Source organism: Odocoileus virginianus, chromosome 33, assembly GCF_023699985.2.
Source record: "Odocoileus virginianus isolate 20LAN1187 ecotype Illinois chromosome 33, Ovbor_1.2, whole genome shotgun sequence".
NCBI classification, from domain to species: Eukaryota; Metazoa; Chordata; class Mammalia; order Artiodactyla; family Cervidae; genus Odocoileus; species Odocoileus virginianus.
The window spans coordinates 34,641,136-34,668,305 of record NC_069706.1 but is presented as its reverse complement, the minus strand read 5'-3'; the positions used below and the strand labels follow the sequence as shown (position 1 = coordinate 34,668,305).

At 58.1% G+C, this 27,170-nt stretch overlaps 2 protein-coding genes and 1 long non-coding RNA gene across 6 annotated transcripts; 2 read left to right on the top strand and 1 right to left on the bottom strand.

Moving 5' to 3' along the window:
* Positions 1-234: 234 nt before the first annotated feature.
* LOC110147814 (uncharacterized) lies at positions 235-1,213 on the top strand. The gene is made up of 2 exons (XR_011485296.1): positions 235-312; positions 900-1,213. It is a non-coding gene; the product is annotated as an uncharacterized lncRNA (long non-coding RNA).
* TSC22D4 (TSC22 domain family member 4) lies at positions 1,076-12,048 on the bottom strand. The gene is made up of 5 exons (XM_070460324.1): positions 11,372-12,048; positions 9,761-10,874; positions 7,306-7,472; positions 2,197-2,245; positions 1,076-1,758 (listed from the first exon to the last, which is right to left on the bottom strand). Exons 2-5 carry the CDS (start codon positions 10,598-10,600, stop codon positions 1,549-1,551), a joined length of 1,266 nt encoding a protein of 421 aa, XP_070316425.1. The 5' UTR covers positions 10,601-10,874; positions 11,372-12,048; the 3' UTR covers positions 1,076-1,548.
* Positions 12,049-14,014: 1,966 nt separating this feature from the next.
* NYAP1 (neuronal tyrosine phosphorylated phosphoinositide-3-kinase adaptor 1) lies at positions 14,015-22,793 on the top strand. 4 transcript variants are annotated; one of them, XM_070460320.1, is made up of 7 exons: positions 14,015-14,561; positions 15,767-15,918; positions 17,399-17,757; positions 18,228-19,745; positions 20,599-20,817; positions 21,021-21,130; positions 21,624-22,793. In XM_070460320.1, the coding sequence occupies exons 2-7, from the start codon at positions 15,851-15,853 to the stop codon at positions 21,879-21,881; spliced, it is 2,532 nt and encodes an 843-aa protein (XP_070316421.1). In that variant the 5' UTR covers positions 14,015-14,561; positions 15,767-15,850; the 3' UTR covers positions 21,882-22,793. The 4 variants fall into 4 exon arrangements, with proteins under 4 accessions (XP_070316421.1, XP_070316424.1, XP_070316422.1 ...); XM_070460323.1 differs by having other exon boundaries at positions 14,017-14,561; positions 20,602-20,817; XM_070460321.1 differs by lacking the exon at positions 14,015-14,561 and adding an exon at positions 14,631-14,797.
* The last annotated feature ends 4,377 nt before the right edge of the window (positions 22,794-27,170 follow it).

Here is a 27,170-nt window from a genome sequence, read left to right as displayed (position 1 = left end):
AGAAATAGGGAATCCAGGAGGAAAGATCCTCCCAGTGACTCATCCTAGGCCCTTCCTCCCCTCCCTGAGACAGGGAGAGGAGTCAAAAGTGGATGAGAACCCAGAGGGAGAGAGAGTTCTAGACCATTGTGAGAGTCTGCCTGGCCCTGACCCCAACCCCCGAGGCCCTTCCAGGACCCCCCAGAGCCAATTCCAGTGCTCTCAACCCTCCTTCCCCCAAATCCAAGGAAGGGAAACTCACAGTGAACACCTGGTACTCCTTGGGCAATTCCCATGTATGATGTCATGTAACCCCTCCCAGCTGCCCTTCAGGTAGGTCTTCTTGTCAGGGCCATTTCACCCAGGAGGAAGCTGAGACTCCTGGAAAACCAGAAGAGCCTGCCGAAGTCGTAAATCTAGGGAGCCACAGGGTGGGGAGTCCAAACCCCAAGTCAGCCCCCAGGATCCCGCTCTCGGTGACCGCTCTCTCAGTCCCGAGTGGCGGCTGCTGCTTCCCCGCTTCCCCACTAGATGGTCCTTCTCCCCTGCCTCTTCCGCCTGGGACGGGAGCTGAGGCTGTCAGGGAGGGGCCTGCTCACTCAAAGGGCCCCAGCGTCAGCCAGCTGGGGGTGGAGGCCACGGAGGCTGGCCAGGCCTGGCGAGGGCATAGTGTGCCCGGGGAGCCTGGCCCACACCCAGCATTGAGACAAGGGGCCCATTCAGGGCCCCCTGCCCCGCCCCCAAGCAGCCACCCGGATCCAGCCCGCAGAGGGGACATGCTGGGAAGCTGGGGGCGGGGTGGGGGGGGAAGGATCCTGCACAATCACCAAAGGCTCCATTGTTCCCGTCCCCCACCAGCACGTGGGCTGACGCCCCCCCTTCCCCACTCCCTCAGCCTCGCCTCGCCTGCCCCTTCCCAGGACCCAGGCCGTGGGCTCCCTTTTCCTCCCACATCTCCACGCTGAGCCACATTTCCCCTCCCCGGCCTGGGCAAGAGCTTCAGAGAAGCCCACAGCCCCGGTTTTTCCCCCACAAGTGGGAACTGGTGGTGCCGGTCCCCCATCTGGACGCAAGCAACAAGATGCCAACCTCCAGATTCAAGTTTCTTCGGATTCTTTAATTATAATTATTATTTCAATAACAACCTGAATCCCAGAACTTCCAGATACACTGTCTGTCCTCCCTCCCCTGGCAGAGGAGGCAGGGGGTGGGGGGGCACGCTCCAGGGAACAAGGTGGGGACGGCTGCCAGGGAGCCTCCAACTCCCCCAAACCATCTATTGCTGGGGGTCCCGGAACACTGATGGCTGGGAAAGGAGGAGGGGGGGCTCCATCCAACATCCCGTCCCAATGCATTCCCTCCTCCGTCAATGTGCAGGGATGCCCCAGCCTGGTCCCCGGGCATTGCAGGGATATCAAGGAAGGGTGGGGCCAGGCCCCTTCTCAGCCTTCCACGCCCGTCCCCAGGGATCAGGGGGCGTTAAAGCTGCATAGGAAGGGGGGCAGGCAGCTGGCACAGGGCCTGGCAGCTCTGGTGGCCCCCAAAGGCACATTGTGAGGGAAGGGAGGCTCAGACCGAGGGCCCATTGGGCGCTGGGGGTCCAAGCCGGGGGACCCCCGAGGAAGGCAGCTGGGCCAGCTGCTCTGGGCTGGCCAGGGCACGCAGCAGTCCGTTCTCCTGCTCCAGCGCAGCGTTCCGCTCCGCCAGGTCCCGGATCTGCTCCTTCAGCACCTCCACCTCCTCCCGGACCGCAAACATGAGGTGGGACTTCACCAAGTCCTGGGGGGTCCAGGGACAGGCAAAGAAGCGTCAGGGGTCTCAGGCCACCACCCCACCCTCAGCCCCTGCCTGGTGCCTTGAGGAGGTGGGTGTTAAGAGATCCCCCTGCTCCCAGATGACGGGGGAGTGCTGGGGAAGAAGAAGTCAGCCAGGGAAGGGGCAGGGTGTGGGGGATGGGGGTGGGTAAGGACGCTGGACAGAGGCAAGGTCAGGGCTCAAAGACAAAGATGGTGGCCAGGAGTAGGCTAGGAACCAAGGTATGTCAAGGGTTCAGGTGGAGACAAGAGGGGGTAGAGGATCCAAGGGAACCCAGCTGGGAGCAGGTCGAGCAGCTGGGAGTCAGCATCCCTAATAACGGAGGGGATGGAGCTTCGGGGCTGGGGCCTGGGCATCAGCACGCGAACTGGGACCTGCTAGGATCAAGATGGCTTCTCTTACCATGGCTTGTTCGATCTTGTTGTCAATGCCAACCAGGCTTCCGGAGCCACTGGAGAGACACAGGGAGACGAGAGGTGAGGAGAAGGAAGAGGGGCCAGGCCGGGTGTCTGGACACCCCAGCCCACTGCCTTCCAGGTGCTTCCTCGGCGTGGGCTCTGGCCGCCTCCACGAGCCCCATTTGCCGCAGCCTCCCGCCCAGACCCCGGCCTGTACCTGTGGCAGTAGAGAATCAGGGACAGGAGGGTTTTGTCCATCCCCCGGCGGGGTGAGGGCCGCTGCCCGGGCCCCCCCAGGCCCCGGTGGGGTGGGGGTCCAGATGCCCCTCGGATGGGGGACGCTCCCCGGGGGGAGCAAGGAGAAGAGACACAGCCCCTTTTGCGGGGAGGTGCCGGAGCCATCCCCACAACTCGGGTCTCATAGGAGGACACCAGGGACTTGACAGACACCCCTGGCTGGGCCATGCCCGAGGGGAAACGGTCCTCAGGCCTCCCCAGAGGGAGCGGGCTACAGCAGAAGGACCGCCTGGGGGGCTCAAAGCCCCCCGGGCAGAGCAGAGTCTGGCTGGTGCCAGGCAGGCAGAAGGGAGACAGTGCCTAGGGGGTGCTGGCGTGAAAGATATACACCACCCCCAGGGCAAAGCCTGGCTGCTATTGGCTCCTCGGGGACACGGGGACCCCCTCCCGCCGGCTCCATGGTGGGCGGGAGTTCCCAGGCACGGTCAGTGCCAGTGTCCCCTTCTCACCCTGGCAACGATCCCAGCGCCGAGGGGAGGGGGCCGGCTGAGGACAGTCAGCTGGTGGGCCGAGTCGGGGGAGGGGCTGCGGGGCCAGAAGCCTGGGTCAGGGAAGGCTGTGAAGGGTGTGAAGGGGGAGCCTGGCCCTGGGAGGCCTCTTCCCACGTCTGACCCTATCCTACCCACTCCGGGTGAACACTGGCCTCCCTCAAGGCCTCAGCTGCTCTCGGCTGGGAGGTGAGAGAGGGAGTGGAGGTGATGGGGTGAGGGGGCGTCTCTGATGTGTGTGTGGTCTCCCTTGGACTAGAAGCACCTCCCTGAAGCACTAAGGCCACATCAGGGGTGGCCCCTGGGGCCCAGCCAGAGGGTGCCCCACACCTCCTACAGTGAGGGTGAGGAGGAATGGGAAAGATTACCATAGCAACAGAAAGAGCCTGAAAGACAAGTACCAGCCTATGGTCCCGGAACCCGGGTCTGCTATCTGGGATCTCGGAAAGAGCGAGAGTTTAAGAGGTGGGAAGAGGAGGATGGAGGTGGGATCCTGGGGAAGAGGCGCAGGTGCTTTGAAGATTCCTGGGAGCAGACGGCAGGGACGGGAGAGCAGGTCTGGCTGCAGTTTATTAAGTGGCCACCAGAGGTCGACTCAAGCCTGGCTCAATGGTCCCCAGGGCCAGGCTCTGGGTCCCAGAATCTGGCTCTCCCCCAAGCTGGTCTCTCCATGGCCCAGGGCCTGAGCTGTCCTTTGCGCCCTGTCCTCTCCTCGAAGGCTCCCTCTCCTCACCCCGTGGCTCACCACCCGCCCCGTCAGGCTTCTGCCTCAGCCGCCTCAGCCCTGAGACCAGCCCTCCACCCCAGGACCGCAGGAGCCCCGATCCTGCCCTCTGGCCCCCAGCTCCGCCCCTCTCAGGGCAAGGTGGCCCCAATACCCGCACGTGCTGACTGCCTCGCCCCTGTGTTCCCTCATCAAGCCCTCTCTCCTGGTTGTCAGTTCCACCTTGCTTCCCCGTGGGGGGAACTAGCACTCAGCCCAAGGTGACCCTTGCATGGGGCCCTGCAGCCAGGAAGAGGGCTCGAGGGCACTGGGGATTTTCCACTTCCCATCCAAGGTCTGGGTGCGGAAGCCGCTGACAGGTGGAGTAACCAACAGGGCGAACCAGGCCTGCAAGGGCAGGATAGGATGAGGGAGGGGAAGGACACCTAGGACACTCGGGGTTTGCGGGGAGAGGACAAGATTAAGAGCAGAGGAAGGGCCAGCCGGCTGGAGCATCTAAGCAGTTTTTAAGGTGTTTCAAACCAAGACACCTGGGTGGAGACAGGCCACCAGAGAACCCCCACCCCACCAGTACACACAGACACTCAGAGACCAAAGCGGCGCAGCTCCGCCGGAATAGGAACACTGGCCTTGCTTGGCGGACACTCGGTAAAGATGCCAAGTAAGTTGTTCCTTCTTGCCAGAAATAAAGGAAAAATACAACAATAAACATTTGTTGGCTGATAGATGATTATCTCCTGTTTGTCTACTGCTGGAGAGGTTTTGACAGCACTTTCCACTGGCACTTTCTAACATTAGCATTTCAAGGCACCAGGACTCTGGCAAACCAAGCCCTCCCTTTGAGAACCTCCGAGTGAGGGACCGCTGGCACTGTGCTGGAATTCCTGAACAGGGTCTGGAGTGGGAAGTTTGAAGTTGATTGGATGGGCTCAGGCTTCACCACAAGCCCCTAAAGCAACTTTGTGTGAGTCAGAATAAAATCTTTCAAGACGCTTATCGCCATCTTCTCGAAAACTGTTATGACTTCAAGCGTGAGTGGCGCCCCCTGGAGTTGTGCAGCACATAACAGGGGACTCTGGCCCTGCGGGACTCTCAGGTCCTGGGGCAAGGATAGCGGTAGAGGCTAGTCCTCCTTTTGAAGGTCAAACAAAACAGCCTCAAAGTGAGGATCGGAGGAAGAAACTGGACATCTAGGAGAGTGGTGGTGGGGGGCGGTTTCCGATGCTGAGGACAAGGGCCAACCCTGCTTCCTCAACATGTTTTGAGGAGCCCCTAGGGGCTAGGCCAGAGGCCAATGAAGTGGCATCCGGCTGCCCTGGCTATACTCCCTCCCAGATCTGTGGTGCCTCTGGGGTGGGGCCAGGCCAGGGAGCGGAGGATGGCTCCTCGCCCGGATTGGGAGAGCCGTCTCTGCCTCTGTCCTGGAGAGAAAGTGCATCCCAGAGATGGCTGTCTCCGCCTCTCCTCTTGGGACACAGGCATTTCAGTAGGAGAATGGAGAGAAAGTGGCTTTGGGGGCCGACCCAGGCTCTGACAGCAGGCCTGCCACTTACTAGCGGGGTGACTTTGGACAAGTTTCTAAAACCTTCCTCCTCCAAGTCTCAGTTTTCTTCATCTAGTAAGAAGGATCATGGAGTTGCTCTTAGAATTATGTGAGATAAGAAGTAGCATCTGACCCCAAGGAAGCAGTAGATAAACAAATGCACCATTTCTTTCCTGAGTTCCTAGAATTTATTCCTTGTAATACTCAGATCCCCCATGCTGGCCATCTACCCAACCATCCACCTATCCCCTCATCCATTTATTCAAGTACTTTTCAACCTCCAGGCCCTGTTGGAGGCCGGAAGGTTCTTGCAACTCAGGAGCACATGAACAGTTTGATTTCATCATTCACCCTCTGTTCTCCCATCCCCAGATTTCTAGAATGGTCAGGCACCCCCAACTCCCCACCTGGGATTCAGGCACTTAATATGCCAGCCCACTCTCCCTAATCAAAAGGGAGGTCCCATGCCACTCATATACCCTGTTCTGCCAGCTCCAGGCACACCAGAGAAATGAGGTGGGGGCTACACGCCCCATTCCAGGGGGCCAAGGAGGTAGCCCAACCCAAACCCGCTGGCCCAGCAGGGTGGAGCAGGAGGGGCTGGGCTGGGCCCGAGCCCCAAGGCTTGGAGCTCAGCAGGGTAAAATGGAGGCTGGGAGGCAGACCGGTCAGACTCGGTCAGACTGGGGTGTCTGAGGGGGTGGGACAGTGGGAGGAAGGGAGGGAGGAAGCCCAAAAGAATAGAGCTCAGGAGGCTTCTGGAAGCAGAACTTGCTAAGAGAAAGTAGGAGGCTGGCCTCTGAAATCAACAGAGGTGGAGGAGGGGAGGGAGCCCTTCATGCCAGCAAACCTCCCAAGTGGGAGTGGGAGGGGGAGCGGGTAGGAAGCACAGAGAATAGCATCCATGGGGGCAGGTGACTCTCCTGCTGACCTCGAACCTCACTCATTCCCTAGAGCAGGGAACCCAGAGGCGGCCCGGCCCACCCCTGCTCTGTCCCTCATTCTCCAGGTGCCCCCAGCAGGCCCCTCACCCCTCCATCCCACTGGCTATCACCCCTTCTCTTTCCTCTCTGCCCCCACCTCAAACACTCAGTCCCTGATTCAAGGAGAAGGGGGCACCACTTGAGTGCAAGTCAGGAAGGAGAGACTCCCCTCTGGAACAAGTCCCCTGGCACCCACAATGCCCTGCCCCTTGGTGGCCTCCAAACAGGAAATCCCTCCCCCCAAGGGCTTCAAACAGGAAGTCCCACTCCTCCCTCCAAAATGAAAGTGGCGGCTCCCTGGCCCCTCTCCTGGGCTCCTGTCAGTCCACAGCCAGAAGGCAGCCGCTTGACCACCTGCCTCGCCACTCCGTCCCTCCCCTTTTGGTTTGCTGACATTCCTATGTTGAAACCTGGCCCTCAAAACAGGAAGTTCTGCCCACCGTGCCATGAACGGGACACTCTCTCCTGAAGGGCAAACCCCAGCAGATCCTGCTCTCCTGTGCCTTCCCTGTGACCGACAGCCAGCCTCTCCATGGCTCGGGCTTGGCCTTGGCCTCTGGGAAGGGTTCAGAGCCAAGGGTGATCCTAGTGCAGAGAAGAGGAACTTAGGGACCTGCTTTCTTGGTACCAGAGGTCCCGGGACCCTAAAGTAGTCTGCATGGAGTTTGAGGATGTCACCTCCACAGCCAGGAGTCCCACTGCCCTTGGGAGGGAGGGGGGGAAACGGGGAGGAGACCGACTCCCCATTCTGGTCTCCTGCACAGTTGCCAGTAAATTCTTAGGGTTGGCCAGATGATCGCTAAATCTGCAAGAGCTCTGGAATTTGACAACAATGACTCCCTTCAAACTCAAAAAAAAAGTCTACAATTTGACAGTCTTAAGCCAGGGAGTCCCACCCAGCTCTCTCCACAGAGAGGGGAGTAGGTCTCAAATCAGCTTTGCCCAGCTTCATGCCCAGGCCGGGCTTCTCTGTTTAAGAAGTCCTCTCCAAGTTCAAGCTGCGGGGCAGGACACCTATCAGGCAGTTTCCCCGCAGGTATCCCAGGTGCTGGGTGTGGGGGGAGTGGAGCCCACCTACCTATCATCATCGCTGTCCAGGTGGCCACTGATGGCCAGCATGGATCGGGCGAAGTTGAGGCTCTGGGCAGCCGCTGTTCCAAAGGGGTCTGGAGACTTGTGAACCAGACTGGCATCGGGGAAGAAGTAGAGGGCTGGGGAGCTGGGGCGAGAGTCGACCGGGGGCACCTGGAGACAGACAGGTAGGAACCGTCACATTGAGCAAGAGAAAGGATCCAGCCACCTTACAACTTGCCTAGCAGTCTTCCTCCCTCCCCAGCTCTCCCCACACATCCCCTCTGTCTTCTGAGGACACAGGCGTCCTTCCCCCACAGACCTCTTTTCCCCTGTCTCTGGGGATGGCACTGGGCAGGTACTAGAGGCAAGGGAAACAGGGACCATCCTGAGGGCTGGGTTGACTGGCTTCCAAAAAGTGGCTCATGGGGTATCACAGAGGGGCTCTGGTCTACCCTCCAGTATCTTTCCCCAACCTAAGCCAGGACCGCTAGTCAGAGGCTAGTCAGAGAGTATGCCTTCTGTCACCTGACTTCTTAAGGCGACTCAAACATCACTTCCTCAGAGGGGCATTTCTGCATCCTTTGACTCGTGAGTTCCACTAAACTGTTCTATCTTTTTTTTTTAGTAGTCCCTACTATTATCTGGAATAAAAGTATTTTTGCCTCTCTGCTGCTGGAAGGTTAGCTCCAGAGGGCAGAGCTTATGGTTTGTTCAATAGCTATTTGCAGAATGAATGAATCCTCAGAAACTGGTCCTCCGCCTCCTCCCCGCTCACCCCTCCTCTGCCCATTTTAGTCTCTCCTCTCAGACTTCTAGGGACTCAGGTGAAGTCCTGCTCCTGAGCTTGGCTCTCGGGGGCTGGCGGGGGGAGCAGTTGCAGAGACGGATGGAGGTGGAGCCCGGGCGTGGACCCACACAGCCCAACAGGCGCTAGAGGTGGCTGCAAAAGGGCGGGGGCCACAGGAACAAGACGCCTCTGTGAGGCCCCAGGAGGCCCCAGCTTCTCGGAAAAGTCAAGAACAGACAGTCCAAGGTGGTTGCCCGGGCTAAACAGAGGAAGGGGGCCCAGGTGGTGCCCCCGGCCCTCCTTCAGGACCCTGTTAGAAGCAACCCAGGGAGAAGAGGCATGGGGGGAGTGGAGATGGAGACAGACTTGGGGGCAGGGAAACAGCAGCACGGATCCCTGCACGCAGGAAGAGATCAGGGTGTGGGGGAAGGAAAGGGGGCTGGGGGCGCAGAGGGGAGAGGGGCAGGGTCTGCAGGCCCTGGGGACGCTCAGGCAGGGCTTAAGGACAGAGCGAGCCGAGGCTAGGGGCAAAGGGGGCTTGCTTTGGAAGCGTGTGGGGAGAGGGACCAGTAAAGGACACACATTCTCCCCTGGGGTAGGAACTAAATGAAAGAACTCAAGAAAAATGGGGGGGTAGCATGAGAGATGTGAGTTTGAGGCCAGGAGGGGGTGGGGGGAGCCAGTCCTGACCGGTCCTGACAAGGCCCAGACACACAGTCTCAGGTTATTTTTATACTGTGGTTTGTGCCCAAGGCCAGGAAGGGGAAAAGTTCTCATCCTCACACTCCCTGCCTTTCGTCCTGCGTCCAAGGTGTTATTTTCTCCTTCAAGACAGATGCATCCAACACCCCCTGGCTGCCCACCCCCTCCCACCCCCAAGGACCCAGGCATCCTGCCTCCCAGCCCAGACTTGTTCCTCTTTGGGAGGCAGCAAGCAGAATGAGCAAAGGATTGAGCCCTTTCTCGGCCGCCTCCCACCTCTCTCCTGCTCCACAGTGGCCACCCCCAGTGATTGATCCTGGAGAGGCTCAGACACGGGAAATGGAGAAAGACAACTGGGGGTAGAAAAGACAAACCAGCCCAAGTCCCATCCTTGTAACAGGTTCCCTCACCCCCACCCAATTCTTCAATGTCTTGGGACGAAGCTAGAGATGGGGCTGGGAGGGTGGCTCATGAAAAGAAAGAAGATCCCCTTCCCCAACTAGAGAGGGGACTGCAGAGGAGAGATTTACAGTGGAGTGCCTACTTTTTCTCTTCTCCCCCAAACTCAGCGGCTCCCAGAGGCCCAACTACCCCAGCCCTGCCTGGGGCCTCCACCCTCAAAGCCTGAAGAAGTGAGATCAAGACAGAAAGTGAAGGCCGAAGTGAGGAGGCCACATCTCCAGGACAGACAGAACTGGGCTACGTGGAGATGGACGCTCAGGTCAAAGGCAACACATGGAAGGCCAAAGAGAAAGAAAGGACAGAACGTGGGGAAGAGGGAGCCTAAGAGAGAAAACAAGGGCCACGTAAGGAGCAGGAATGGGCTTCCAAGAGAGATGGCAGGAAGAAAAAAGACGGGCAGGCTGATCTGACAGACAGGTGACCGGGGAGCAGGCAGAGGTCAGTGTGGAATTGGGGGCCAAGCACTGCCCCTCAGGTTTCTGCCCAAACCCTGGAACCCAGCTCTTACCTGTCCCATCTCCTCTGGAGCAACCAACTCCATCCTCAGCCGCAGGGCTCCATCCTTCACACGGGACAGTGGAGGGGTCCCCGCTCCTGCTGCCGCTGTGGAGCCTCCTGCCTCTGCTTCTACTCTCAAGGTGGGCAGGGGTGTGGCAGCCCCAGAAGGGCCCGCGCTATCCCCGGTCCCAGGCTCTGGGGGGCGCTGCTGGGGTGGGGAGGCGGACAGCGGAGGTGTTTCCACCTTGGCTTTGCCGGGCACTGCCAGCTGGCCCAGTCCCCCTGTGAAGGAGCGGGCCTGAGGTCCAGGGGAGGTGGGGGGCGGGCGGAGCCAGGAGGTGGGGACCTGAGACAGGCCTGGCTGTGGGATAGGGGTGCCCAGGCCCAAGCTGGCCAGCTCCAACCTGGAATCCAAAGATCTGCCCCCATTGCCTCCTGAGGCCCCTCGAATACCCTCCAGGAGCCGGCTAAAGCTAGGGGGCTCCAGGTCTCTCTCGTAAACATCCACACACGTCCAACGGCCTCGGCGATAAGGCTCTCCCAGGCCTTGGGGCAGCTTCACCACCCGGAAACGGGAGGCGGGGGCCCCAGGCGGTGGGGAGCCATTCCGGGGGGTGCTCTTGCCCCCTGGCTCGGGGTTAGGCTCCCCATTGGGCAGGCGGGGTGGGGGCCCGGTGGGGGCCGGGGCTGGTAGCCCAGCGGGGGCGGGGGCTGATGGCCCGGTAGGGGCCAGTGGCCCAGCAGGGGCCGGCAGGGCAGGGGCATCTGAACCCCCGGGGCTCCCTGGGCCCTCGTAGTCCAAGGTGACGCTGGTGATTTGGAAACTACTCTTCTTCTTGCCCCCACTCATGGTCCCTGGGGCTCAGGACTGGGCCAAGGTGGGCAGGGAGCTGGTGGTGGCTCTTCAAGGGGCTCAGGCACCCCTGGAGCAGGGGGGCCACATGGCGGGGACATCAGGGCCCCTGCGGATGTCTGAGTCCGACATGGCAGGAGGGCCTTGCGGGAACTGGGGGGTGCCTGGTTGGTGAAGGGAGAACAGGGTAGGGGAGGTGGCAGGAGTGGGGGGGCAGGGGCAGGTTTTTCCTGCTGCTGTCGTTGCTGAACTCCAGAGCTGAGTTTGCAAACTAGAAAGAGAAGGAGAGAGAGAGAGAGAGAGAGAGTGTGTGTGTGTGTGTGTGTGTGTGTGTGTGTATGTGAGAAAGCAGTGGGCAGGCCACCTCTGGGGCTTCCTCTCTGGGGAGCAGAATGGGGGAGGAAGGGGAAACCGCCAGACACCCAAAGACAAAGACAGAAATGACAGAGACCCGAGCAGAGGGAACGGAAAAGACAGAGAACCCGAGCAGATCCGGGCGGGAGCAGAGAGCAGGAAGAGGCAGCCCAGACCCAAAGTTGGGCATTCTCCCTGGGATTCAAACTCGTGCGAACCCAAGTCGTTGCAAGAGCAAGAGCTCCAAGGTCTGGGTGAATAGGGGTGAAGCTGCTCCTCAGCCCGGCCAGGCCGCGGGGAGGCCTGTGCTGGGCATCCGAGCGCCCCCTCCAGTACCCCCCCACCCCCGGCACCCCAGTTCCCCCACCCCCGGGCAGTCTCTGCCCCGGTGCCCCGCCCAGCCTAGAGCCCTACCTCTCGACGGCGGCCACCGAGCTGGGCCGGGGGTCCCGGCCGCCTAAGGTGTGGGGCTGTCCCTTCCCTGGAGCCTCCTTGGCCCCAGCAGCTCGGGGTAGGGGTGGGGGTGGGCGCGCAGGCGGCGATCAGAGGCTGTCAGGTTCTCTTCGGGGGCCGCACCTCGCCCCCCACGGCATCTCCACGGAAAGTTTGCTATCCAGAAAAGAAGGAACTCCCGCCTCCTTGGCGGAGCTCAGGCGCGGCCTCTGAGGTCCCCAGGCTCGGCCGACTGAAGCAGAGGGGGGCGGCTCAGCCCCCTCCCCCCGATCCCGCAGGTGCTGCCGCCTCGGTGGTCGTCGCGGCGACGGGCCCTCCCAAGTCTGCTCCCGCGTGGCACCGATGGGTCTCTCTCCGTTCCTCTCGGTCTTTCTCTTTCTGGGCTGTTGACAACCCCCACACCAGGAAGTCCTGCCTCCTCGGGCCTGCTGACTGCTCCTCTCCTCCTCCTTCCCCTCTTCCTCCGCCCTCTCTCGCTCCTGGGGCTCCCGGCCAGCTGGCCCGGGGCCAGGTCTGCCACCGCCACTGCTGGTGCAGTTGCCGCTGCCGCTGCTGCTCTTACGGGGGCCCCGGGACAGGCTGCCTTAACCCCACACCTGCTGGGCCCCAGCCCAGCACTTCCTCGGAGGGAGGGGCCGCGGAGGGCGGAGAGAAAGGGGGAGGAGTTTGCGGGGAAGCCAGGGATTCCCTTACTTGTAGGCACTTGCTGCCATTGGCCTACGAAGGCGCGGAGGAGGGGGGAGGAGCTTAATCAGGGTTCCGCCGGGTGCCTGCCACCCCATCAGCGCCCAGTAAATGGTTATGGTGCTGCTGCATCTGCTGTTGTCGTATCTTCGCTGGCTTTCACAGTAACCGAACGAGGTGGATACCGTTTTTCTCCCGTTCTTGTTTTTTCAAGTGGATCTTTGTGGCAATTTTCAAACATGCCTCTACGTAGAGAGAACGATAAAAGGAACTCCTAAAGGACCCGAGATGCAGTTTCAACAACTGTCAGCTCACAGCCGACCTTGTTTCCTCTATATTCTCAAAATCTTTCGTGGTATTGTGCTGGAGGATTTGAATCAAACCCCAAACATTGCCCAAGTTCCTCTTGTTAAATGTCTATATGGAGACCCAAGAGGTTCAGAAAGGCTGTCAGTGGTAGCGCAGGGACAGTTCTCACTCAGGTGTGTCCTTGTCTGGCTCCCTAGATAGGAAGACACCACGAAGACGCGCTAAGGAAGGTGCTGACTTGCATTTTCTCTACCAACCGCTGTTAGCACAGCAGCACCCATACAGATGTGCCCGCTTGGAGGAGGAACCTGGCTGGCCACAAACCCGGACCCTTTCCCTCACCCCCACCTCTCACCCTTCCCATCCCCTGCTCACTATGCAGAATCCACACACACTCATTAAGCGCCTACTGTGTGCTTGACAGGACTGAGCCACTACCACTTTCACTTTCATATGCTTGGCAGCATTCTGAGGGGAACTGTTTTAGCAAAAGCAGGCTTTAATGACCACATCTGCTGTCACTCCCAGGTTCGTCACATGGAACTCTTTCCAAGCATATGAAAATTCTCCATATTTGTCCATTTCACATAATTAGCTCATGGATTCTCAAAACAGCCCAGGGCAGACATGGGTGGGTTTTGAGCTCCACTGTCTAAGCTGAGGAAACTGAGGCTTGGGTTACTTGCCCAAGGCGTCAGAGCTAGCATTTGATGCCATTGAGACTAGTTGACCCGTCCTTCCTTCCTCAGGTTAGCTCATGGAAATTTTTAATCACCTTTAAGCAAAAACAAAACAAACCCCCTTCCCTCCGGTTTATATATTTCTTCTTTATCTCTTTGTTAACATGCATCTGCACTCCTCTCTCTCTCTCTCTTTATGGCAACAACGGCTACCACAGCCAGATCCCGAGGCCTCCCAAGTGATGAGGTCCAGGAAGCAGCCTCCCACACAACCCCTCACCCCACTCTCTCCCCTCTGGCAAAATTCACAACACAGCCCCGCGGCTCCGCCCCCAGAGCCTCCTTCCTTCGGTGATGACTGGCTACAAACTATTCAAACTTATGTTTGAATCCTCCCCTTCCCACCAACTCAGACACTCGGCATCAACTTGGGCTCCTCCGTGTCTGCAGTCCCAGGGACATTGATGGTCTTTGTGGAAATGTTTGTTGAGTGAATAGATAAAAGTTTATTCACACCAAGGTGTGTAAATGTGAAACCATAGTTATGTATTTTTGATGTGTTAACTCTCCCGGGGCATTTATAATGCCTTCTATTAAATGTGGGGCAATTTACGACTTACAAAGCTGTATTTATGATTTGGTTTTGGAGTCAAAGGTCACTGGGAGGACGACTTGGGCCATGGGGGCGGATGGGCAGAAGACGTTAGTCCAGGTGGTGAAATAAGGTCTGGACTCCTGGGAAGCTGCAGGGATAAGGCGATGAGCACCCAGCGAAACAGCCTCGCAGCCCTCCCTGTACCTGGGGGGCGGCTGGAAGACGCCGCGCGGACAAGGGAGCACGCCCCCTGCTGGACAAAGACGCGGATGGTCCGGCTGCCGACTCTCAGAGCCCCTCCGCCCGGAAACCGGCCCCCCCTGCCGGCCTCGCCGCCTCACTGCACTCCGGGCCCCGCAGCCGCAGCCTCGCCCTGGCCGGACGCGGGGTGCGCACCCGGGGAGCGCCGGGCACACTGGGTACGCGCGTGTGTGCCGGCCCCTGGCCGCCGCTGGGGGGCGCCGCTGCGCTCGGCACCCCGCACCCCCGATTGCTCCGCCGGGGCCTTGGACACCGAACCCAGCGCGGCCCGGCGGGGCAGGGGCGAGGGGCGGCGAGGAGCGGACGCCCCAAAGCGGGGGCGGGCTGGCTCCGGGTCCCCCAAATCCCACGACCTTTCTCCAAGTGCCCCCCGCGGGCTCCGCTGGCCCCATGCCCCCCACCCCAGCCTAGCGGCAGAGCCCGGCCCCGCCGCTCCCACTCCGTCCTTGGAGGGTGTGGAAGGGTGGGTTTGGGGCCGGGGGCGGGTCTGGGGGCGGACCCGGAGGCGGGGCTGTCTCTGCGGCAGGGCCCTGTTCGGCTCCCCCCGGTCTCTGTCTCTCCTCCTCCCTCCTCCTGCTCCGGGCGGAGCCCGGCATGGGGGGGCCGGCGCCCGGCAGGCCAGGTACGGTGATGTAGAAATTGGGGAGGCTTGGTGCGGGGAGGTGGGATGGGGGGACAAGGGGTAGGGAGGAGTGGCGGGGCGAGAGACGGAGAAACCCAGGGTAGCAGGACAAGGAGAAGGGGAGGGGTGCCCGGGAACCTGGGGCCTTCGGATGGAGAGGGGGATGAAGCCGACCAGGTTTGGAACAAACCGGGAAGGGAGAGGACGGCAGTGAGGAGGGGCGCCTAGGCGGAGAGGTGAGGCTGAAGGCGCAAAGGAGAGTGTGTTTGGGGGAAGGGAAACCAGAGCAGGTATGGAGGCCGCAGCTCAGAAGGTAGCTATGGGGCCAGACTGGAGACCCCCGGGTGAGAGGGAGGGGCGGAGACTGGGAGAAGGAAGCCAGGAGCCTCCCAGATCCTGGAGGAGGAAGGTGATTTGGGCCATAAGCGAGGGAGGCGGGGACGGTCGCTGAGGGCCCAGGCGAAGGTCTGGCGAGGGGGTCGTTAAGAAATGGAGAGACATGGATGGGTGGTCTTGTAGGTGCCCAACTCAGAGTGCCCCCACCCTTTCTCCCGAGTCCCCGCCCTGCCCCCATGACACCCCCCACCAGCCTCAGGTCCCAAGAGGGGGTAGGGAGTCACTGTCTCCCCCTTCCCCAGCCGGGTGCAGTGTAGCCAAGTAGGCCCCAGCATAACTCCTTGTCTATATAGGTAGGTCCACTCCGGTGCAGCCGATTTGTGTGTGTCTGGAGGTCTGTGTGTGCTGTGGGTGTGTCAGGGTGTTTATGTCTATGTGTCTGGCTGTTCTAGGTTGTGTTTACCTATGTCAGTTTGTGTGTCTGGCCCTCTGTTTGTAGAGGTGGGTCCGTGACCTGGTGGTTGGTGTGTCTGAATGTGTGTTTGTGTGCCTGCAGGGCTGCTGTAGGTCTGTGGGGCCTGTCCGTGTGCTGGATCAGGCTGGATTTACAGGATGGGGTTCTGTATCAGGCTGATCACTCCAGAGTGTGTGTTTGTGGCCCTGAACACCTTTGTCAGGGTGTGTGACTCTCTATACCTGTCTGTCTGTCTGTGGGTCCTGGAGGCGGAGTTGGGTTTTCTGTGCCTCCATCTGTTTTCCTTTCTCTGAGGACCCGAGTCACATCTCTGCTCCTTTCTCTCTCTCATTCATTCCTGGCCCCGACCCACCCCACATATTTCTTTTTTTCCTTTCCATCCCTCTCCACCAAGTGGATCCGGGACCCAGGGAGGGTCGCCCCCCGGGCCTGGTGGCGCTGAGCAGGGCCCCCCAGCCCCCACCTCCTGCCCCACGACATGAACCTCCTCTACCGAAAAACCAAGCTGGAGTGGAGGCAGCACAAGGAAGAGGAGGCCAAGAGGAGGTAAGGCTGCAGCCCCAGAGCGCCCCCTCTCCTGTCCCACCTCCGCTCTCCCCCACTCCAACCCGGCCGGGCCACATCCCTCTCTGCCCTTCCTGAGCCCAGCAGCCTGGTCATCAGTCTGATCTCAGAGTCTGTGCTCAGTACAAAATTGCTGGAATTGCACACGCCCTGTCTCTGTCCTGCTCGTGGCTCCTGGCTCCAGCCCCTGCCCTGGCCTCTCAGGGGGCTTCCGGCTCAGGGGGCCCCTGTTGGCTCTTGCCCATCCCCAGAGGCCCGGTCACTCCCTCCTGGTCACCTCTGGCCTGCGATCTCCTGTCTGACAGTGTGGGGCTGGCTCCTGGTCCCCCTGTCACCTGACCTTGGAAGGGGCGGGCCCTGCTGCCCTCACGGTCCAGGACGGAGTCATCTGAGGGGCACCAGAGACGATCCACTTGGCCCTTCCCAGTGACAGGACTGTGTGTGTGTGTGCGTGTGTGTGGTGGGGGACATGCAGGCTGGGCCCTACAGAAGAGCCAGGGCTTGGAACTGACCCCCCCCCCCCCAGCCCCGCCACTGCTCGCCCCCTCCCCTCATTCCCCCGGGGACCTGGTGCCTGGCCTCTCCTGTGTTGTCACTTCTCTTTTTCACTCCCATTGACGGCACAGCCTCTTGGAGCCTGAGTCAGAGCCACCTCCCTGCTCCCTTCTCCCCCCTCGAAACTGTGGAGTTTAATTCTTGTTGTTAATTAGATTAATCAGAGCTATCGCTGCAGTGATCTCTCCCTAATGAAGGGTTAGTAGACAGGGCCCTAATGAGAGCCCACCCCACAGCGACTCCCCCTCTTCCCTGCCAGCCGCCCCCCACCCCCTTCACTCACACAGAAGCTCAGGGACTGTGACCGGGAACTGGGGTGAGCCTGGGAGGGTAACAGAGAGAGGAAGGCAACGGAGGGAGAGGGAGAGAAAGAGAGAAAGAGGCAGGGAGGAAAGAGAGATCAGCCGGGGGAGGCTCTCTGATGATGCGGCAGGCAGTACAGCCAGGGTCTGGGAAAGGAGGCGCCCGCGCGGTGTGGGAGCGGAGGCCGCAGCAGCAGCCGGACACGCGGGGAGGCCAGAGGCCGCGCGTGGGCCCGCGTCAGGGGGAGAAGGAGCAGAGCTCGGGCGGCAGGTGCATGTGCCACGCAGGGCTGGGCTGCCCGGGCCGGCCTGCCTCTCCGTGTGCCGAGCTGTCCACATGAGCGGTGCCCACGCTGGGGCCCGCCAGCTCCAGGGACGCTCCCCTGCACACGGGCTCAACCTTCTCTCATCCCTGTCCCCGGCCTCCTTCCCTTTCTCAAGGCCTCGGGGGTTCGGCCTCTCCCCATCCCCACCCTGGCCCCCGCCCTCCTTCCTGGGAGGCCCCAGGGTTGCCCACCGCTCCTCCTCACTCTTGAGGTGGAAGAGGAGCGGAAGGCCCAGGCCTGAGGCCCGACCCCGGCTCCCCCTGGGTCTTCTCTCCCCAGCTCCAGTAAGGAGGTGGCTCCCGCAGGCCCAGCGGCGGGGCCCGGGGCCGGCCCGGGGCCGGGCGTCCGCGTGCGGGACATCGCCTCGCTGCGCCGCTCGCTGAGGATGGGCTTCATGACGATGCCCGCCTCCCAGGAGCACACCCCTCACCCCTGCCGCAGCGCCATGGCTCCCCGCTCCCTGTCGTGCCACTCGGTGGGCAGCATGGACAGCGTGGGGGGCGCGCCTGGGGCGGGCGGCGGGGGCCTCACTGAGGACGGCGGCACCCGAAGACCCCCGGCCAAGCCCCGGAGGCACCCCAGCACCAAGCTTAGCATGGCGGGGTCGGGGGCAGAGACGCCCCCCAGCAAGAAAGCAGGTGAGACACCCCCCCGCCCCCCCGCAAGGGGGAACCGGGAGGATCCACTGCCGGCCTCGGGAGGCCTGCCTGGAGGGTTCATTGGGGAAGAACCCAGGAAGTGGAAGGTTCCATTCTCACAGGGAATGGGGGGGGGGGGTGTTCTTTTTTGGAAGGGCCTGAGATGAACCATTCAAGGGCAGGGAAAAGCTGCTTGAAAAGTTCATTCTTGGGAAAGGGGTGGCCTTTAAGGGCCTTGAGGGTGGGGGCAGAGTTGAGGGTGCGAGCTGCAGACTCTGGAAAGTTCTTTAGAAGGCGCCAAGGCCAACTGGTAGGAAAGGAACCCACTGGGGCTGTGAGTTGAGGAAAGCTGGGGGAAATGAAGAGGCATAAATGTCCTTGCAGGTGAGTCAAGAGACCACAGTGGGTCTCCCCCGTTTCCTTCCCCGACTGAGAGCCTGGTGTCTCGTTCTCTTTCCTGTCCTGCCCAGGCTCTCAGAAGCCAACCCCCGAGGGCCGCGAGTCCGGCCGGAAGGTCCCTCCACAGAAGCCCAGGCGAAGCCCCAACACCCAGCTGTCGGTGTCCTTCGATGAGTCCTGTCCCCCAGCCCCCTCCCCTCGAGGGGGGAACCTGCCCCTTCAGCGCCTCAGCAGGGGCTCCTGTGTGGCCGGGGATCCTGAGGCGGGCGCCCAGGAAGAAGAGCCCGTGTACATCGAGATGGTGGGCGATGTGTTCAAGGGAGGAGGGCGGAGTGGAGGAGGCCTGACGGGGCCCCCTCTGGGGGGTGGGGGCCCGACCCCTCCCGCTGGCGCTGACTCGGACTCGGACGAGAGTGAGGCCATCTATGAGGAGATGAAGTACCCGCTGCCCGAGGAGGCCGGGGAAGGCCGGGCCAATGGGGCCCCTGCACTGACCGCAGCCTCCACGCCACACCAGCCTCACGCCCTTCAGCCCCTCACCCACCGCCGGCCAGCTTCAGCCCTCCCAAGCCGAAGGGATGGCACGCCCACCAAGACCACTCCTTGTGAAATTCCCCCGCCCTTCCCCAACCTCCTCCAGCACCGGCCTCCGCTCCTGGCCTTCCCCCAAGCCAAGTCTGCTTCCCGAACCCCCGGCGACGGGGTCTCGAGGCTACCAGTCCTCTGCCACTCCAAGGAGCCAGCTGGCTCCACCCCAGCTCCCCAAGTGCCTGCCCGGGAGCGGGAGACGCCTCCCCTACCGCCTCCGCCTCCCGCTGCCAACCTGCTGCTGCTGGGACCCTCGGGCCGAGCCCGGAGCCACTCAACACCATTGCCGCCCCAGGGCTCTGGCCAGCCCCGGGGGGAGCGGGAGCTCCCCAATTCCCACAGCATGATCTGCCCCAAGGCGGCAGGGGCGCCAGCAGCCCCTCCTGCCCCGGCTGCCTTGCTCCCCGGCGCCCCCAAGGACAAGGCCGTGTCTTACACCATGGTGTACTCAGCAGTCAAGGTGACCACGCACTCCGTCCTGCCAGCTGGCCCGCCCCTGGGTGCTGGGGAGCCAAAGACGGAGAAGGAAATCTCAGTCCTCCATGGGATGCTGTGCACCAGCTCGAGGCCCCCTGTGCCCGGGAAGTCCAGCCCCCACAGCGGGGCTCTGGGTGCAGCAGCTGGGGTTCTCCACCACCGCGCCTGCCTGGCCTCCCCACACAGCCTTCCGGATCCAACCACAGGCCCCCTGACCCCCCTCTGGACCTACCCAGCTGCAGCAGCTGGGCTCAAGAGACCCCCTGCCTATGAGAGCCTCAAGGCTGGGGGGGTGCTGAATAAGGGCTGTGGGATGGGAGCTCCATCCCCCATGGTCAAGATCCAGCTGCAAGAGCAAGGGACCGACGGGGGGGCCTTCGCCAGCATCTCCTGTGCCCACGTCATCGCCAGTGCAGGGACGCCAGATGAGGAAGAAGAGGAGATGGGTGCCTCGACGTTTGGGGCAGGCTGGGCTCTGCAGCGGAAGGTCCTGTATGGAGGGAGGAAGGCAAAAGAGCTGGACAGTGAGTGAGGAGGGGGAACGGGGAGGGGCCCAGGGATGTCTGTGATCATCTGGGGGAGGTGTTGAAGGGGTTACTTGGAAGCCACAGCCCATTGTCCTGAACTGGGAACTTTTCTGGGAGAGCAGAGGGATGGGGGCATGCAGCAGACTGAAGGGGTGAGGTCCCCGCGTTGTGTGCACTGGTAGGGCAGGAAGACCTGGAGTAGGGAGGGGGCAAGATCTGGTCTCCTCCTGTCCTGTCCCGCTGTGTTCCCCGCCCCTCCCTCCACTGGGCTGCAGGGGTGTGTGTGTTTGTGAGTGTGCGCACATGAGGAGCTAAACACAGCTGCCTCCCAGCTGTTACCATGGCAACCCATCCAGACAGGAGGGAGAGGAGAGGGAGGCCCCTACGGTTGCCTGGCAACGCAATGCTCTGCCAGGCTTACTCAGAGATGAGCTTAGTTCACATGCAGCCCTTCCCCCAAGGCCCCCCTTCATGTTCCCCCAGCTCAGAATTTGGGATTCTCCCCTCGCTCTAGGGAAGAGCCCCCACTGCTCTCCGCTTAAGATCATTCTGGCCCCGTAGGGGGCTGGAGGGGTTCTGAAGTTAAAGCTGGGGTAGGGGAGACCCCTCTGAACAGGGAAAAGGGTTTGGCAGCAGTAAATATCTACAATTCTCAGCCCAGGGGTGGTGCCAGGACTGGCGTCCCTCCGGTGTGTGTGTGTGAAGCGTGATGTCGGGGCCCTCCCTTCCCAGCTGTGACCTGCAACAGGGCAAATCTTTGTCCTGGTCCAGCCAGGTCATGGTGCGTGTAGCTGGGGGGTCAGCAAGACCCTTCACATTGTACAGCTTCTGAGCTCTCCTTGTCACCCAGCAGAGATCGAGGACAGTGCCCGGGCCTGGAATGGCAGTGCTGAGGGTCTAGGCAAGGTGGAGCGTGAGGACAGAGGCCCTATGGCATCAGGGATCCCCGTGAGGAGCCAGGGGGCAGAGGGCCTGCTGGCCAGGATCCACCACGGAGGGGACCGAGGAGGAGGCCGCACGGCGCTGCCCATACCCTGCCAGACCTTCCCCGCCTGCCACCGCAACGGAGGTGACACCGTCTGCCCCCGCACACAGATGGGGTGGGCTGGGGGAATCTCCCAGGGCCCAGGCCCTACCTCCTAATAGCAGGTCTCCATCCCCCCCTCCGTTGAGGCTAGGCTCAGTCTGACGGGGCCTCTCCTGTCCTCGGGGCATTGGGGGAGGGGAACCTGGCACCCCCTTCCTTTCTCACTCCTCAATCTTCTGCCTCAGACTTCACTGGAGGTTACCGCCTGGGGCGTTCGGCCTCCACCTCCGGAGTCCGGCAGGCCGCGCTCCACACCCCCCGGCCCTGCAGCCAGCCCAGGGATGCCCTGAGCCAGGTGAGGAGGGAGACAGGCTTGGGCTTTTTATTTGGGAAGGAGCAGGTAGGGGTGAAGGCCCGGGTGTGGGAGGAAAGGCGAAAGGTCAGGGTGGGGCCTTGGCACGGACTCACCGCGGACCCCGCCGGATGGATGGAGAGCGAGGGGTGGGGGAGAACCTGGGTAGCCAGGCTGGCACCACTGGCTGATGAGGGCCTTGGTGGCTTTAGAAAGAGACTTCCCGCAGTGGAAAGATTCGTCCTACTGGGAAGACGGTTTTTATGAGGCAAGCTCTCCCTAGGGGAGACAGGCCTTGCCTGGCACCAGGGTGCAGGGGGAGAGGACGTGAGGCCTTGGGGTCAAGAGAAGACTCGTTTCTGGGCGACGCGTTGATCTTGGTGGGGTTTCGGCGGTGGGGACGGGGCCTGGTGACTCTGAGGTCCTTGACCCCCCTCATTCCTTCCTCCCCCACCCCACCCCGTCGGGGGGCCGGTTGCGGGAGGAGGGGGTGCAGACCCAGCCTGCGCTGCCGCTGCCGCTGCCCCTGCCGCCCCAGCCCGCCCGCGAGCGCGACGGCAAGCTGCTGGAGGTGATCGAGCGCAAGCGCTGCGTGTGCAAGGAGATCAAGGCGCGCCACCGGCCCGACCGCGGCCTCTGCAAGCAGGAGAGCATGCCCATCCTCCCCAGCTGGCGGCGCGGGCCCGAGCCCCGCAAGTCCGGCACGCCGCCCTGCCGCCGGCAGCACACGGTCCTCTGGGACACGGCCATCTGAGGGGGGCGGGGGGCCGGGGCCCAGGGGCGGGCGGGGCACCCGGCTCTCCCAGAGACTGGCCTCGAAAGAGGGACGCTTGAAGGACCAGGTGAAAGAGCGCCGCCAGGGAGAAGCCCCCGCTGCCCTCCACCCTAACCCTTGCCCCCGGACGGGGAATCGGTCGGGCCGGTCGGGCTTGGAGTTCCAAGCCGCAAACCCCAGAAAGGTGAGGGAGGGGTTGCTTGAAGTTGGGAATGAGGTCCTCCTGCTGCTCTCCCCTCTGAGCAAAGTAGACCTCCCCACCCCAGGTCAGCATGGGGGAGGAGGAAAGGGGGGCGGGTCAGCGAGGGACAGAGAGTGAGAGGTAGAAGGGGCTCTTTTAGAGAGTGGGGAAGGTGGTAATTATTTTGATGTTTATTTCGGTTTGTAAGGCAATTCTGGGCCCGTCTGATCCACTCCTGATCAAGGAGTGGGGAATCGCGGGCAAGTAAAGGGAACCAAGTTGGCACTCTCCCCAGTACCCAGAGGCCCTGCCATCCAGCTGTGCCCTCCCTGCCCCGTCACTCCTCGCAAAGCCAGGGACAGACTGGTCTGGAGAGCAGTGGAGCCGCAGAAGGGAGGGGCTCTGAGAGTGGAGAGTCGGAGTCGGGAGGGCCAGAGGGCTCATTCACAGTATTTACCAGTCACCAGTATTGGGTAGTGAGCTTGGCCTGCTCTGAACCGGGCATCTTATTTAGCTCCAGGGTGAGGGTCTAGCACCAGGGATGGGCGGGTGATGGGGAAGGAGGGGCATTTTCGGGGTGGGGGGTGGGCAGGGTATTTATTTAAATTAAAAAAAAAAAAAACCCAGAAGAGATGTCAGGAACTTTTTTTTAATTCCTTTTTTTTCAGAAATAATATATTAAAAGACTAACGATCCTAGAAGTGGCTTCTTATATTTCAGTGCGCTTCGCCTTTTTTTTTAAACACCTGTTTTGTTTTCCCTCTGGCCCCTGGTTGGTGGGAGCAGGGAGGGTTACTATGGTAAGTGAGCGGGAGAGGTGCAGCTGGAGGTAAGTCTTTGGGAATGCCACCGTGCACTGACTCCACAGACATTAACTGAGCATCTGATGTGTGCTGGCCCTGCGCCAAGGCAGCAGGAACATTCTGACAGAAGCCTGCCCCCCCAGCAGCTTGTAGTCTATTCAGGGGCATGAGATTCCTGAGCTGACACTAGACAATGCTCCAGGACTAAGAGAGGGAGAGGGCTGGACTCTTCTGACAAGGCTTCCTGCACAATGCACCTAAAAGTACAGGTAAGGCTTGGATGAGCAGGGAGAAAGTCCCAAGCTCACAACATGATTGTGGGATTGCGGTGGGGGCAGCAATTGTGTTTAAATATGCAGGTGGCAGTGAGTCAACCTTGATGAAGCTGGTGCAGAAAGAGGGGCCTCAAAGCCCAAGAGGCTGGTCCTCAAGAAGGAATCCATGGAGGAGGATTACAAAGAGTCTGGGAGAATGGAGGGCACAGGACAGATGGCAAGATGCAGTTGAAAGAAAACATCCTCTGGTTGGAGATGAAGGAGATGAAGGGGGAATCTATGAAGCCCTAGGTTGGCACTCAGATGACTGAGGAAATGGTCATCTTGACAACCCATGGAAAGTGGGGTTGAGAGGGACTTTGAGGGAAGAATGTTGATTCTGAAACAATGGCAAATATTCAGGTTTGTTACCAGATAGACCAGAGATTCAAAAATATAATGGATGATACCAGAGATGTCTTTTAAGTGACATGAAGAACATTTTGAAAAACTTTAATAGTTTTGTATTTCTTTTCACACACATTGAGAGAAATGACAATCAGCACATCAGACTATTTGTTATTTCATATCGATTACTGCATGCACAAGATGAGGCTAAATATATTTTTAATGAGTTGGTTTAAAGAAAAATAGTAAGCAAAGAAATAATAGTACAGGTGATACTCAGATTATGAAAAATTATAACAGTGGTGTGAGAATATTTGAAATTTAGGAAACACCAAGTTAGGGATAAAATGATGATGGTTTGAGAGGGCTGACAAACATGTGGATGTTAGGAGTCATCAACATAAAGATGGTACTCAGGGCCAAGACTGAGCTCTATAAGAGACAGTGTGGACAAGAGATAAGAGTTAAGAACAAGGAATAGCTTTTAAATTATTTACATTTAAAAAAATTGTATAATGGACATATAACAATGTAGGTGTACAACATAATGATTTGATATATGTGTATTTTGTGAAATGGTCATCACCAATAAGTTTAGTTGACATCCATCACCACAGTTAGAATTTTTTTCCTTGTGATGAGAACTCTTAAGATCTACTCTCTTAACAACTTTCAAACATAGAACACCGTATTGTTAGCTATAGTCACCATGCTGTGCATGCCCTCCCCAGGACTCAGTTATCTTATAACTGGAAGTTTGTACCTTTTGACTACCTCCACCCATTTTTCCCCATCGCCCCCTCCCACCTCTGGCAACCCTCAACTTATTCTCTGTATCTGTGAGTTTCATTTTCTTTTTTCAGATTCTACATATAAGTGAGAGCATACAGTATTTGCCTTTCTCTGTCTTTTTATTTAACTTAGCATCAGGCCTTCGAGATCCATCCATGTTATCGAAAATGGAAGGATTTCCCATAGCTTTTTAATAGTTAGGAAATTATTGGAAGGAATTATCTCATTTATAACAGCAAATAGAATCATAAAATATTAGGAGAAATTTTAACCAGAGTACAGGACCTCTATTCGATTAATCAGTAAAACTAAAGGCTTTTGAGTTACTCAACCAAGGAAGACTTGACCAAACAGAGTAATAACTAGTTCTTATTACTAGTTATTACCAAACCATAATGTAAAAGATGTAAGTTTTCCCTAAGTCAGTAAATTCAATGCAGTCTCTAAATCCCCAAAGGATAATTTGGGAAATCTGACAAAACAGTTCAAAAGTTCATCCAGAATGATAATGAGAAAAATGAAAATGTTCAGTGAACTTTCTGAAATAGATGAGTAATGGGGGACCTGGCCTAACATATACTGAGAGCATGTGAGCTGGGACTGGTACAGGACTGGCATGATCTATCAGAAGAGTCCAGAAAGAGCAGGAAATGCACACCGGAATTTAACATGTATCTGGTAAAGATGGCACTTGAATGGTGGGGAAAAGATTGTTTGAGAATTGTTTCTTTAAACAACTAACTAGTCCAGGGAGAGTGTGGGAAGCTGGATTTCTATTCCATTCATGACATCAAAAGATTTGAATGTAAAAACAAATTATTAAAAGGGAAAAGAGGGTGAACATTCTTACAACCTTGGGAGGGAGGAGGCCCTTCTAAAATGATATGAAGACCAAGTAACATGTAAATTAACTATACTCCAATAAAAATTTTTTAAAAAGTAACAAATAAACCAAAAGGCTTGTAAGTTTGATTTCATTTATAGCTAAAACTTCTATATGGCAAAGTCAAACTACAAACATAGCTAGGAAACTATTTCTAACACATATGAAAAAGATTGATATGATATATAAGAAACATTTGTGAACTGATAAGAGAAAGAAAAAATGACCCCAACAAAGGTGAAAAAAGGATGTGAATAGAGAATTCACCCAAGAAAAGAGAAATTACCAACAAACGTGTTCAACTTTAACAATAAGTAATGCAAGATAAAACAATAATAAAATACTGTTCACCTGTCAGGCAAAACTGAAAAAGATTCACAACATCAGTCTGGCAAGTATGCAGAAAACAGGCACTCATTGTGTAAATGTAAACCAATATAGACTCTGGAGGTCAGTTTAAAAATATTTGTGAAAATTTTAAATGTGCATGGTTTTGACTCAGAAATTCCATTTCCAGGAATTTATCCAACGGAAATACTTACACAAGTGTGCAAAGCTAAATGCACAAAGGTGCTAATTGCAGCATTGTCTGAAATAATGAAAAATGGGAAACAACCCCAAAGTTCACTGGTATGGCACTGACTGAATGATTTATGGTAACAATGGAAAACCAATGCTGCTAAACAGATTGCAGGAAATACAGATGTTCCAAACACAAGAAGCCGTTCCCAATACATTAATAAGTGAATAAAGCAGTGTGCAGAAAACTACAAAAAAAGCACATCTTTAAAAAAATCATTTATTCATGAATGTTTATGTAAGTCTGGAAGGAAATATACCAAATAATTGATGTTGATAATTTTTAGATCTGAGAAGAGGAAGGACTTAATTTTACTTGAAAAAAAACAATAAAATTTATACTGCTTGAATTTTTATGTGTATGTCTTCACTCCAAAATCAGAAAATAGATATTATTTTTATTTTATTTTTTTAAGATATTATTTTTTAAAAAGAAAAATAAGTAGTGCTCAGCGCCAAGAAGCAGAGCACTTGGTGTCAGTGGCTGTGGACTTGGCACGTGTGGTTCAAATCCCAGGTCAGCATGAACATCTAAGTTTCTCACTTTCCTCATCTATAAAATGGGAATGATTAGAGGGTTGTTGAGATTGAATAAGATAGCGCGGGGTATCCTTTGAGGATGAAGAGAGACGCATAGAGACAGAGATGAGGGAGATGAGAAAGAGGCTAGAACCTGGAGTGAGAGGCAGGACTGGACAGAGTCGGGGTATGAGGGGCTCAGCCAAAGGTGGGCTGCTGAGGCTGACTTGAGCCAGGGCTACACAGCCTTCCTGGGCTTCCCAGGTGGCTCAGTGATAAAGAATCAGCCTGCCGATGCAGAAGACGCAGGAGCCGCCGTTCCATCCCTGGGTTGGGAACATCCCCTAGAGGAGGAAATGGCAACCCACTCCGGCATTCTTGCCCAGAGAATCCTATGAACAGAGGAGCCTGGCGGGCTACAGTCCATGGGGTCACAAAGAGTGAAGTCCAATATGACTGAGCACGCACGCAGCCCTTCTGCAAGATCAGAAGCCTGCGAAAAGTTAGAAGTTGAAAGAACAGGGTGTACTGGAATTATAAACCTCACATAGCAGCTGGAGGAATGAGCATCCCCTGGGAAGTCAGCCTGCACCCAGTTCTGCCTGCACGTGTGTGTTAGTCATTCAGTTGTGTTAGTCATTCTTTGCGACCCCATGGACTGACTGTAGCCCACCAGGCTCCTCTATCCATGGAATTCTCCAGGCAAGAATATTGGAGTGGGTTATCATTTCCTTCTCCACCTGCGTGCATGACACCTGTTAACAAACTCACCTGGGACTCCACATCCCTTTCTGGGGTCACTAAGGCACTTCCAATGCTGACTTCCCACTTTTGAAATGCCAGCAAAGC